Raw genomic sequence first — 12905 nt, 5'->3', positions numbered from 1 at the left:
AGTAATTATATTACTTCTTGTTCGTTTCCATAGCTAATGGCAATAGGAACTCAGCAGGCTCTACACAAGGTCACTGGAAATCTGGAGGTTCCCTTTTTCCCCATTCTCCCATCCGTAGCAATTTAGCCTTCATTAGCTCAGAACTAGTAATGTGTGATGTTCCTTAATTAGTTTATATGTTTTGACTCACAATTTCTGTAAACCCTTGTCATTGGTCAAATAAGTTATGATTCATGAAAATTGGACTAAACAGTTATTGGAGAGACAGCCACTGCTCAAACTTGAACTACCTGATAATTTAGTCAGCAGAAGAAATTTGTTCAGTTGCTGGTATATAAAGCTAAAGCTGGAGAACTGGGCATTTTAATGTTAATCCCAGCTTATTTCTATTTGAAATTTGGCCCAAATTTAATTTCAGTTCTGAAAGCCTATGTGCCTGGATTCAGTGACTTTTGGAATGTTTAATTACAGGGATTGAAATCTTAATATTGATGCTGAATTGGTCCCAATCTGTCTTTCCAGTCATGCTGGAGTTCCACTAGAAAACCAATTTAACTTATTTCAATACTGCTAGTCCTCTATTATGATCACTTGAGACCAGAATTTCTGTTGCTAGGCAGAGTGGTTGTTAAGTGAGTCATGCCCAATTTTATGACCTTTTTGCCATAGTTAAACCAATCACGGCTATTAAATGAATCTTCTGATCATGGAGCAAAACTGGCTTCCCCCCATTGCCTTTGCTTGTCAGACTTGGGAAGGTCATAAATGGTGATCGCATGACTACAGGATGCTGTAACCATCATACATCCATGCTGGTTGCCAGGCCCACAAATTTTGATCACATGATTGTGGAGATGCTGCGATGGGCGTTAAGTGTGAGGGATGGTTGTACAATACTTTTTTGAGAGCTGTTGTAACTTCAAACAGTACTTAAATGAATGGTTGCCAGTTGGATTATTTGTAACCATTATTTGTATTTGTTTCTGTCACATTTCCTCCTGTCTGAAAATCAGAAGTTGTGTCTCTGGAATATTTCACAGAATTTGTAATAAAATTACTCCACACAAACAGATGAACAATAAATATTGGAAGTGCAGTTTGAAGTACAGGTGGTGGAACAGAAGGTTATGGGCTCACTCAATATTGTTTGCCTTATTGGTATGAACGATGGTTTCAGTCCAGAGGTTTTGTCTGTTTTGCTCAGAAAATTTGGTCATGAGGGGATGAAAAATTTAATTGCAGCAAATCCTCCAGCTAAAATGCAAGAGATGCACTCTCTGGTCAAGTGCTGCTTTTTAATAGAATGGACATCAATGAAATGTCTTGTCATTTTTACTTGTCTGTATTTCAGGTAGAGAGCCTAGAAGACAAGTTGACCCTTTGCAGGCAAGCCTTGGAAGAGGTGGATTTTAAGCTACGCAGAGAAGAACTAACATCTGCACGAAGGTACTATTAGAATTTGTTCTGGGTCTCTTCTAACTGCATATATCTGTGGCTTTCACAATATATTGGTTTGATATTATTGTGTGCTGTTCTGGATCAAACAGAGATAAAAATGAGCTTCTCGTTTATTTTAAAAAGGAGTATATTGAATATAGAGGAAAAGACAGAAATACTTCATTGAATTCTCTTCTTTATTGGGAGAGGTTGCTTTATATTTTGGATTTCTGACAGTTCATTTAAATGTTTCTGTGGAGAATGATTTTGCTTTGACTGGACGCTTCACAGGTTGGAAAAAAACTTTGCACAAATACTGTATTATATTCCACTTTCCCAATGCATGATTTCTGCTCTGGCTGTATAGTGTTCACTGTTCAGGTCTAATGAGCTGATAGCCAGATCTTGGTGTATTCAGCCTTTTTGTAAGTTCTGATATGTTAAAATGGGATACAATCTTTGTCTTCCTCTAAAATTTCTTACGCACATTGGGGATTTTGTGCAGCTTCAGCTTGGTTGCTCCTTGAATATATCAAGTTGCAGAACAAAGTTGTTGCTAAGCTCTTGGCCAATCTGTAAACAGAGTTGCTCCTGAGCAATAAGCTGCACTGTCAGACTGAACTCTAAGCAGGAATCAAGCTTCTTATTGTGGCTCTTGGTCCTATGCAGCTAGATGTCACCATGGTTATCGCTTGTTGCTGCTGCTGTTGCCCATCTGTTGCTCCCCAGTTCCTAATCCCATTGCTATCTTTTCTTCTATTGACCCTCTGACCCATATAGTCTCTAGGTTAACTTTCCTTTTTCTATGCTGAGGGTATAGGTGGGGCAAGATGGGATGTTGGCCTATTCTTGAAAAAGCTGGGGTGTGGCTAATCTAGCCAGCTATGCATGCTATTATGCCTGTCAAAAGACCTGGATGTGGGCGGTTAGCTGGCCCAGATACAGTTAATGAATGCCTGTCAGTAGGTTTTTGCCAGTTAGCTCACCAGCAAAGCTAGCTCCTTCATTTGGCTTTCTGGCAAAGCCAGGACAGCAGTAATTCTCACATCCTTATCTCCAGAGGGATGTGAGGAGGGAGGAAGAAATTAGCTCAACTCAGCTTTGGGAAGGTCAAGAGAGGGCTACTTTAGTGCTGTTCTCCCCAATGCAGAGGAGCCCTTTCAACCATGCTTTCCCTCACAGTTTCCTTTCTAAACCATCTTTTTGCTGCTGAGATGTTTTCCTCCCATTAGTACTTAGAAGCCATTTAGAGTAGCTTCTGCCCTCCAGCTGCCTAGAATTTCATATTTTGCAGCACTTTATTTCCTCTAAGTATAATAAAAAATTCTTGATTATATTACATAAATTGTAGAGTTAAAGTAAGATAATCCAAAGCTAGAACTTCCCTAATAGATATTTTTCTTTTACAAAATTTTTTTCCTTGTATAAAAATTTCCCTTGACACCCCCCCCCCCCAAAATTAACATTTCTATACCTTGAGTCCACTAGGCATAATTTTGCCTTCTAAATCAGCAGAAAACAATTTGCCTTTCATCCATACAAGGTATCTAGAGATTGCTTACTGAGGCTCCTATTGACCTAAATCAGGGATCTGCAACCTTGACAACTTTAAGACTTGTGGACTTCAGTTCCCAGAATTCAGCTATGCTGGCTGAGGAATTCTGGGAGCTGAAGTCCACAAGTCTTAAAGTTGTCAAGGTTGCAGACTCCTGACCTAAATAAACAAGCCCAATTACTCCTTTCTATTTAGGCATAATTTTCCACCTTGTCTGTTACCTTCCTCTAAACCTGTGCCAATTTATTTACAATGTATCTGTCCTGAAGAACCCCAAACTGAACAAATGCTTCATTGAAGTTTATGCTACCATAGAATAAAGTGGGGCTCTACTTTTAAAGAAGAAAAGCTATAAAAGTAAATTAATTGGTCCTCGGTAATTTTAGAGATTTAAAGTCCTGTCAGTCCAAGCAGAAGCTATTCTATTCATAGTTATTCCTTGGCTTTTTATTGTACCAGTAGCATCTTGTCACCTCAGAGTCACTTTCTGGTGTCAACCTAGAACTAAGGAGAAATTTCCTGACAGTTAGAACAATTAACCAATGGAACAACTTGCCTCCAGAAGCAGTGAATGCTCCAACACTGGAAGTTTTTAAGAAGAGACTGGACAGCCATTTGTATGAAATGGTATAGGGTTTCCTGCCTGAGCAGGGGGTTGGACTAGATGACCTCCAAGGTCCCTTCCAACTACTATTACTACTACTACTACTACTACTACTACTACTACTACTACTATTATTATTATTATTATTATTATTACTATGACATGAACCTCAGTCAACTGAACATTCAAAACTGACTGGCGCTGATGATTGACATGATGAAATATTCTGTGGGATTGGACTAAAGGCTTTATTCTGCTCCGCTTTCCGGATTGTGGGAAACTCATAAATACCATATCAAAGAACTAAACTTTCTCTGTTTATGTTCCTCAACAATTTTATTCAGGGGCATTTGGTGTTACTGAAAACAGTACACAGCCATCACAAATAATTTAGTCTTCCTGTGACATCCACCCTAGGAGAAGGCATATGGATTACAAAGTTGGGGTTCCATTTCATTCCAATTCTCAAATTACTCTTCATCTCTATTTCTCAAGATTTTTTTATATAGTCCTCGACTTACAACCACAATTGAGCCCAAAATTTATGTTGCTGAGAAATTTGTTAAGTGAGTTTTGCCCCATTTTACGACTTTTCTTGCCACATTTGTTAAGTGAATCAGTGCAGTTGTTAAATTAGTATCACCATTGTTAAGAAAATCTGGCTTCTCCATTAACTTTGCTTGTCAGGTCACCAAAGGTGATCACATGCCCCTGGGACACTGCAACCATCATGAATGTGAACCAGTTGTCAAGCATCCGAATGTAAATCACATGACCCTGGGAGTACTGCCATGGTCGTAAGTATGAAAAATGGTCATAAGTCGCTTTTTTCAGTGCCATTGTAACTTTGAACGGTCACTGCGTGAACGGTTGTAAGTTGAGGACTACCTGTATTAGACACTCAGTAATTGTAGAATTGTCTCAATTTGTCTGTTTTTTTTCTTCCTATACACTTCTAAGAGTCCCGCTTTTGCTTTTCCAATATAACTTTATCCTGCGCTTCACCCTTAATTCACTCTGTGATCTAGTTTGGCACCATTTTCACTCTGGCTCTTATTTTATCTCTAGGGACATGTACTTACTGCCTTTCCTAACTATACTAGAGAGCTTACTTGGAACTGGCAAACAAACTGCTGGTGTATATTTATTTCCAGCTACACCACTGCTGCTGTGTTTTCTGTGTTGTTATGTGTTTTCTGTGTTATAATGGAGCTGTTGATAGATTACTTTCAGATGCTTTGTTTTGTTCTCTGTGCTTTAAACTATGGATTAATTTTGTGCCAACAATATAAATCTTGGGATTAATTCCTTCTTGTTTTAAAATTGAGTTTTTTATTTAGCTACAAGTTTTATAAAAATGAAGCAGGATTAAAATGTGTATAGATTTCACCCAACATGCACAAAAAAGGATTCCAAGCTGAATGTTTCATATTGTAAAGGCAGGCAAGAGTTTAAAAATGAGAGAAAAAGATCAAAATTTTTCTTTTGAGAGAATTTCATTGTCCCATTTCCATGGCTTTTCTAAAAACTCTTTTAAGGGGATGAACAAACTTGGTTTTAATCGTTACATATAGCAAACACTGTAACAATTCACAAGTCAATTATGTCACTTCCAAATCAGAGAAGGAACCATAAGACTGATTTTAAAAAAAAATGTGTGCAGGAAAATTAACATAGCAAAATGAAAGCATGTTCAAAGGAACACTTAGTCATCTTCCAGCAAACAAGTAATATAACTAGGTTGTCATCTCATCTGCTGCTGTAGGAGCTAACTAGATCTTTGTGGGCCAGAGATCTTCATTATTTTTTTTCCCTAAGTCTGTCTTTCCCACTTCCTTGCAGAGAGTCACTGGAAAAAGAGAAAAACATGCTAGAAACCAAAGCCGAAATTTATGGTAAGAAATATATGCAATAAGTTTTCCTGTTATGGTGCCGTTCGGATAGCTTGGATGTCACCCACCAGAATTTCCAGCCAAGAATTGCTGGAAGATACCACATTCGGGAAGTAATTAAGGTAATTTCCTCTGAAACTGAAAAAATGCATTCAAAGTTATCTGAGATGGAAACAGAGTTTTTTAAATAATATATTATAAATATGCTTTAAAAAGTTTACAAATTCCTTGATGCGTTAGAAATCTCACACTTTGTGACAATAGTCATATATTTGCCTGTCTACACTTCTGTGGAGTTAACATTTTCAAAAAAGAACTGCAGGTAAATAAAAACTACAATCCAGAAAGGTGCAGAAGACACCATTAAAATGATTTTTTACACATCTGGAAGGTTCAAGAGGTCCCTCCATTTAATTTGTAGGTGCAGAGGCAGATAAGGAGGTTTGGCAGCATTTATAGCACAAGTCAATGAAGAAGTGAGAGAAGTGGTTTCTGCCTATTCTGGCAGAAAACAACTGTTATAAGTTGCTATAACCGAAATACCTACGTAACCTCTAATGTTCACTGGCCTTGCTGTGTATCCCATCATTAAGAGGAGATTCTTGATCTAGGACCTTTTTTATAGCATTGCTCCATTTATGGGGCTCCCTCACCAAGAAACTCAAGCTCATTTTAATCTAGGCAGAATGTAAATCTGTGTCATTTACACTGAGCTGTTATAAGTGTTAAAAGTCAAGAGCATCAATGGAGATTTTTAAAAATGGCTTTATTACATTTTAAATCTGCCCAGAGCAATGCACAAAACAATTAAAGAATACTTAAATAAATATAAATAAAATGCACGTCTCCTGACCTAGAAAATTGGACTCTCAGGACTACTTAGATTTAGATGTGCAGCAATTTCTTTATCACTTGGATTTCTTTAAAGAGAATACACTTACGTTTTGTACCCCAGTAGCAGAATTTGGAGATCATCTGTTCTTATTTGTTTACATGCAATATTTGTATACTGCTGAATCTCTATGGACTTTACAAAAATAGACAATTTATAATCACTAAAAACAAGATTCAAAATCTGTCCCAGTATGCCAACAAATGATCACCATTTGTTTTGAGAATCCTCAATAATATCACTTAAGATTACATATTAAAACATCTCCATATAGACTCTGTTTTGACTGTGCTTCTAAATATAATCAGGGAGAATGCCATCAGTATCTCTGTGGATAGAGTGTTTCATAGGCATGAAACATAATGCGGATAAACACCATGCTCAAGATGCTGCTGAGGGGAGAGGGCCCTCAGCATCCCAGCTCAAGATAAATATATCTGAAGGACCTGAAGGTGTTAAGCCAGAAAGATCTGCATGGGTTAAAACCAACACTTCGAAGCATATTGGAGCCATTGTAGTGCCCATAAAACCTCAATGCTTCTATATGCAGCACTGATAACTGTCATCCAGCAGCATGTGGGACTTGCATTTTGCATCAATTACAGCTTCCAGGTGGCCTTCAAAAGCAGCTCCAGGCAGTGTTACACTCTAGAGGTGATAATAGCCTCCAGATACTGCCTGCACTTCATGCTCCAGAAAGAACCAGTACACCAGTTATAGCAGGGGAAAGACCCTTCATCTCCACCTACCTATCTGACAAAGTGCTACATAAACAAAATGGGCCAATCACTTTACAATACTTCTTACAGCTGTCTGAACAGGTATAAACCCTCTTATTTGAGATTTGAAAATGACCAAGCTACTGACAAGAAATGATACTTGGAGGAGAATACCTATTAAATGTTATGACAGTCAAAACAGGTGCTTTTTATCTGTCTCTTCTCATTTATTTGTTTTTTCCTTTTTTCATACTGCTCCAGGGCAGACTTAAAATACATTTCTGGGTACTTGTGCAAAACAAATGTAATTTGACACTTCAGTTATTTGAAGTAATGTGTGCCACTAGATGTGCTTGACCTCTTCTATAGTGAAGTGATTTTAGTTCCATATTAGAAATAAGTACACATGCTCTAAAAATACAAGTGAAAAGAATTGTTGATTTTAATAAAGCTTTCTACAAGTTAAGGGCATTAACCTGTCTTGAGAAAACAGGCTATCTTCAGAAGCTACATTAAGTTCACTGCAAAGAAATTCTGCATTGAGTCTTCCTTATAATAAAGGGAGTATAAAATAGTCTATCTTATCTTGGCACTCCTTTTGTCCATCAAAGGGAAATGGTTGTTTAGCGGTACCTTTGGGGAAACTAGTTTGTATAGGATACACTTCTATCAGATTTGTCCAGCATAAGAACTATAAATAGAAGCAGTGATGATGCTTCCCAATTCTGGATGCCCTGTGGTGAGAAGACGCTTGCACTTACATTTGATTCTGCATAAAACATTAGAAAGCATAGCTAGAGTAGCCTTCTGATAAAATAAGAACACGAATCTTCCAAAACAGCGTTCATGTTTTCATTTGTGGATACTCCAGATAAAAAGGAAGCCATTAGGATAAAGCTTTTTGGTTGAAGAGGAGCTATCTTTTACAAGTTGTGGCTCCCCAGATGGGTAAATTTAATGCATTCCTCATCATTTGCATGCTATGTGGCATTGCTGAGAACTCTACTTCAATTGCATGGGGGGGGGGAACTGTGAGTTCCCAGCTCCTGGCTAAACAAAACTTTGCTTTGTATCAGACTATATCTTAAAATCTCCTGCCCCAGAAAGGAACACAGTATCTCAGGATCAAGAGGTGATTGGAGACAGAGTTGAGTAATTGGCTGCTACAGCAGCAAGCGGTACAAAGATAAAGTCAATACAGCCTAATTGGGAAGAAACAGAAGAGTCTCAGAACTCCTGGAAAGGAATTCACAGTCAGTAGTTGCTGTGAAGAATCAAAATATCTCCCCTTCCTCCAAAGTGTCTCTCTGTAGCAGGAAATTATCAAAGAACAGCATTAGATCCGGAACTAAGTTCAAAGGCATTAGCAGGGAAGAGCACTGACACAAGGCGTCATCATGCCAGGATTTTATTTTATTTTATTTTTGCATTTCAGAAGGGCACAGACTAGTTAACGTTGCCTAAAGCTGGAAAGAATACTGTATATGCCGCGTACAAGGCGACCCGGCGTATAAGACGACCCCCGTCTTTATCGCCGGGCCGCATTCCTAGAATGTCGTCTTATACGCCAGAAACTACCAGTATTTCCGGCGTATAAGACGACTCGGCGTATAAGATGACCCCCGTCTTTGGCGCCGATTTCAGCGCTCGCGGAAGTCACCTTATACGCCGGCATTTACGGTACTCAAAAGGTTAAAGCGTTTTTTAACTTTTGTATATAGGTAATTGGACAGACATACACCGTATTGGATGTTTTATCATTGTACACCCATTGTTTAAATCAGCAATTTTAATTGTGAAACATTGCTAATTGAGCAATGGATGCATTTTCACAGTAACAAAGTATTGAAGATTAGGCAAAGAAAAATGAGTGGTTTGTTTTAAAAAAGGTGACAGGTAGCCAATTGCTTTCCAGACTTGCCTTTTTTTTCCTTCTTCCATAGATGCAGGACTGGGCTAGTACCTTTGACAGCATAAATACTGTGTTAATTCTTGCTTTTCTTTGCTGTATGGGAAGGTCCTAATGGATAATTGTTTTCCTACTATCTGTCCTTGGCTGGTTAGGTTGCACTGCCACCTGCTGGAATTTTGAAAATTTCAGTATATTTTTCACGTTCTATATTTGAAAATATTTTTCAACACATAAGATTGTATCTTAGAATCTGAAAGTAGCACCCATATTTGTAAATGTCTGTAGCCTCCATGAAAATTCATTACTGATTAAAAATCTGAATTATAAAATCTGGGGCATTTTAACTGCCTCATCTTGTATAAGATTTTAAACAGTGTTGCTGGTTGTTAGCAATATTTTCTAGGGCCCAATTAACTTTCAAGATTTTCTAACTGTAGTTCAACTGTACTTTTTGAAATCTTTTTATACTATTCTTCCATATATTCATGGCTCTTTATATCTGTCTACAATACAATTTTATCATTTTTGTTTTTTATTATGCCCATATCTATATAAAATCTTCCTTGGATTTCTATAAATTTCCAAAATAATATTTAATCTTGTTTACTTTTTTTTTTTTTTTTGCACTGCTTGTTTTATGTGGAACTTTGTCTCTTTTTGCTCAACTGTGGAACTTAGTACTTAGGAAGGCAAATAGCCCTGGCCCTTGTTGAAGCTACTCAATTAATAGTAAATACATATTATATGAGGATTTATTTTTAAAAAAAAAATGAAGAAAATTAATAACCACCTTGCTGCAATATTATCTAGGAATGGTTCTGGGTTGGATTTTTTCCCCTCTAACAATTAATTTGCAGTATTTTCATGCCCACAATCAATACTACATTGCAGAAAGAGTCAGCATTCAAAAGCCCGGAGAAGGAGGAGAAAGAATCCCATAATAAATCTGGAGCTGCCATTCAGCCAAGGGCTAGAGACCTTTTGCCCATGTTTTAATGCACTGAGCTCTTCACACTAAAGCTGCCTCCCTTAGGGAGCTGGCAAATATAAAGGGACATCTGCCTGAGCTGTTATATTAACACCCAAGACTTCCCATTAAAATCATACTCCTCTGGCAGTCCCACGTTGAACTGCACTGACCTCTGCTGCCACTGCAGTCAGTAACAATGATTCTGTTGTCAAATAAGCCGTCCCCAAACTCTGACCTCTTCCAGAAATTACAAAAGCACTGAAATGGTCTCTGAATGGGCTTGATTGCTGTATAGCAGCAGAAAATAGATATATGAAAACGGTATAGTGCAGAAGTTGAATAGCCTTTGACTTTATTTTAAAGGAGCTTTTTATTACATTTGTACGTCACCCTTACCCTGAGGAACTACGAATATACAGAATGAAATTTAGCACCGTACTATAAAATGGGATTTCTTTTTCCCTTGTGGCAAGTCCTCATATACCTAGATTATATAGATCAGCCTGCACAATTCAGTCAACCACAGCCTACAATAATTCTTTTGAAGCAACTTTTTTTCTCCACTCAAGGTGTTTTGTGGCACATAAGTATGTAAAATGCTTATGTATGAATGAGGTCAGATCAAAAATCATGTTTAATTGTTAAGTCTTTATAGCAGTCTCAGGCTAATCTATTGGTAAACCTAAAACTCTTGGCTCAAAGGTTTAAATGCTTTAAATTTGAGGGGGAGCACCTTAATCATTGATTATACTTTATTCTACTCCCATTCCCTAAGTTGCTGCCCTAAAAAATACATTTTTAAACATTTGAAATTTCAACCCTGTGAGAGCAATCCTACCATTTTAAATCATTTAGTGGGTTAAATTAAAATGCTACATTTTATATTCTTTTTTTAAAAAGAATCTGTTCTCTACTTAATCTTAAAAGCATTAAGCAGAAGCCACAAGTTAAATGTATTGTCAGTATTCCAGCTTTAATTATATAAAGATACTTTGAACATCTTGAGATTTCCTTTCATGAAATACAGTTGATTAACCTTATTCATCTTTTGAGAGCAGTATGGAGATACCAGGCAGACACACAGTAGGTATAAAGTAAACTAAAAGCTCACAGTATTTGGGATAAGACTCCTAGATTTCATGCTGAGCACTATTCAGGTTGTTATGAGTCAAGTGCCATGGAAAATTTACCCATGTGCAAAATACGTGACAGAAAAAGAAAAATATAATATGGAAAAAGAATAGAAAATTACAACGATACTCCAAAGATAAGTGAAACTTGTTACTTAAGAAATATTAAAATGGCCTACATTCTACAACTGCAGCTGATGAGGTACCTTCCTGTCTTCCCACCCTCCCCCCAAAATCATGCTTCTTTTATTGTCCTATCTGATGCTTAAGAAACACCTAAAATCCTAATGCTATCCAGTTTAATAATACTGCAAAAGGCTTAAGACAGAGAACCTTAATATTTAAAACAAATTATATTTTTTTTTGAGAAGTCTATAGTGTCTTTACAATGTGCTTTTTTTTTTTTTTTTTTTTGCTTTCCAGAGAAAGAGCTCAAAATGCTTCGTCATGAGAATCGGAAGACTGTAGTGCTCTCAGCAGCCATCATACTCTTAGTGTTTGTTATTTACACCTGCTGGACCATGTAACATTTAGGTGCTGAAATCTAATGACTAGACAGTGATGATTCTACCTCCCTTCCCAAATTGTGCAAGGGTAAGATCAGCTTTCCATACCAATGTGCTCTGCAGCTTGGACCATCTAAAGGTAGACCTCACAAAGAACATCTGTAGAAAATTAACCAAAGACAGAAGGCGGGCTTAGTTGGACCTTCCAGCTGTTGGGTACGGATAGGATTTTGAGGGCAGATTACTTGCACCCTGATTATGGAATAGCCTTCACAGAGACTGAGCTGGGGCCACTGCATTTTTTTTTTAATGGCAGGCAATATATATCTTTATAGAGGCTTCTGTGTCTTTCATTAAGTCCTTTTAATCATGTTAAAAATGTTTTTAATTCATAGATCTTTTTGTAATCTAGCTGACTACCAATTGTATTTTGTGAGTCAGTTGACTACTTTTATCAAACTGTATTAATTTTTAAGGCAAGAAGTTAATGTATAGGTTTGCTTTCTTTGAAAAAGTCATCAATCCAAGTGATTATTAATATTTGCATTTTGAACTGAAATAAAGTACGGAAATTTAAAAATAAATGTGCTTCCCTTTTCCAAAAAAAACCCCTCTTTTTCCTTTCCATTTTCCCAGTCAGGTCTCCCCTGACAATTTTTTTATCAGGAACACTTTGTAATTCTCCTTCCTTTCCTGACTTTTTAAGTTTTTCACCATGCTAGAGTTAATTGGCTTGACATTTTCCTGACTGCAACAATGCCTCAAGTTCAGTACCTATTAGCAGTACCTATTAGCACCTCCGTTGTTGAAGGAAGAAGGCATTCTAATGCTGTCAAGCTGCTTTGTTTTGCTTTGGAAATACACTCATGGCTCCTTTTAGTTTCTGCTTCAAAAATGCACTCAAGCCTCATTCCTTTTGTTTTCTACTTTGGCAATATAACCATGGCTCCCTCCTTTTGTGTCTGTGATTCAGTTACATCTCTCTGTCCAAAGAAGTATATAAATCACTTTTGAACTTTGCTATTTTAAGTAAGACAGAAATGCTGCTCTTACTTCCTTGCAAATAAATAAATTGCCTGTGTGTATCTGTTGATTTAAACCCTTTTTCCTTAACATAATTTAAATATTAGGACTGCACATTTTCGAAATGATGTGCAAAAAGTACTTCAAACCAGATGTGATCGGAGCCCTTCTCTATACATTAAAGCACCCTATTTTTCAATCTTCTGCTTAAACCTAAAAAAGATACCACAGCTTTAAGGAGTCATCAACTCATCAAAAGTGATTA

At 37.2% G+C, this 12905-nt stretch overlaps 1 protein-coding gene across 2 annotated transcripts in view; it reads left to right on the top strand.

Moving 5' to 3' along the window:
- The window catches only part of CCDC167 (coiled-coil domain containing 167), a 37923-nt gene that overhangs the window by 13709 nt on the left and 11309 nt on the right, over positions 1 to 12905 (top strand). The window contains exons 2-4 of one of the 2 annotated variants that reach the window (XM_039347049.1): positions 1352 to 1446; positions 5439 to 5491; positions 11535 to 12197. In XM_039347049.1, the coding sequence (XP_039202983.1) occupies positions 1352 to 1446; positions 5439 to 5491; positions 11535 to 11638 (252 nt within the window). In that variant the 3' untranslated portion in view covers positions 11639 to 12197. Of the gene's footprint in view, positions 1 to 1351; positions 1447 to 5438; positions 5492 to 11534; positions 12198 to 12905 lie in introns of those variants that run through there. The other variant, XM_039347050.1, reaches the window with a different exon arrangement.

The sequence above is a fragment of the Crotalus tigris genome, unplaced genomic scaffold (assembly GCF_016545835.1).
Source record: "Crotalus tigris isolate CLP2741 ecotype Arizona unplaced genomic scaffold, ASM1654583v1 scf7180000018048.2368360, whole genome shotgun sequence".
NCBI classification, from domain to species: Eukaryota; Metazoa; Chordata; class Lepidosauria; order Squamata; family Viperidae; genus Crotalus; species Crotalus tigris.
This window is presented reverse-complemented; position numbering and strand designations above follow the sequence as displayed.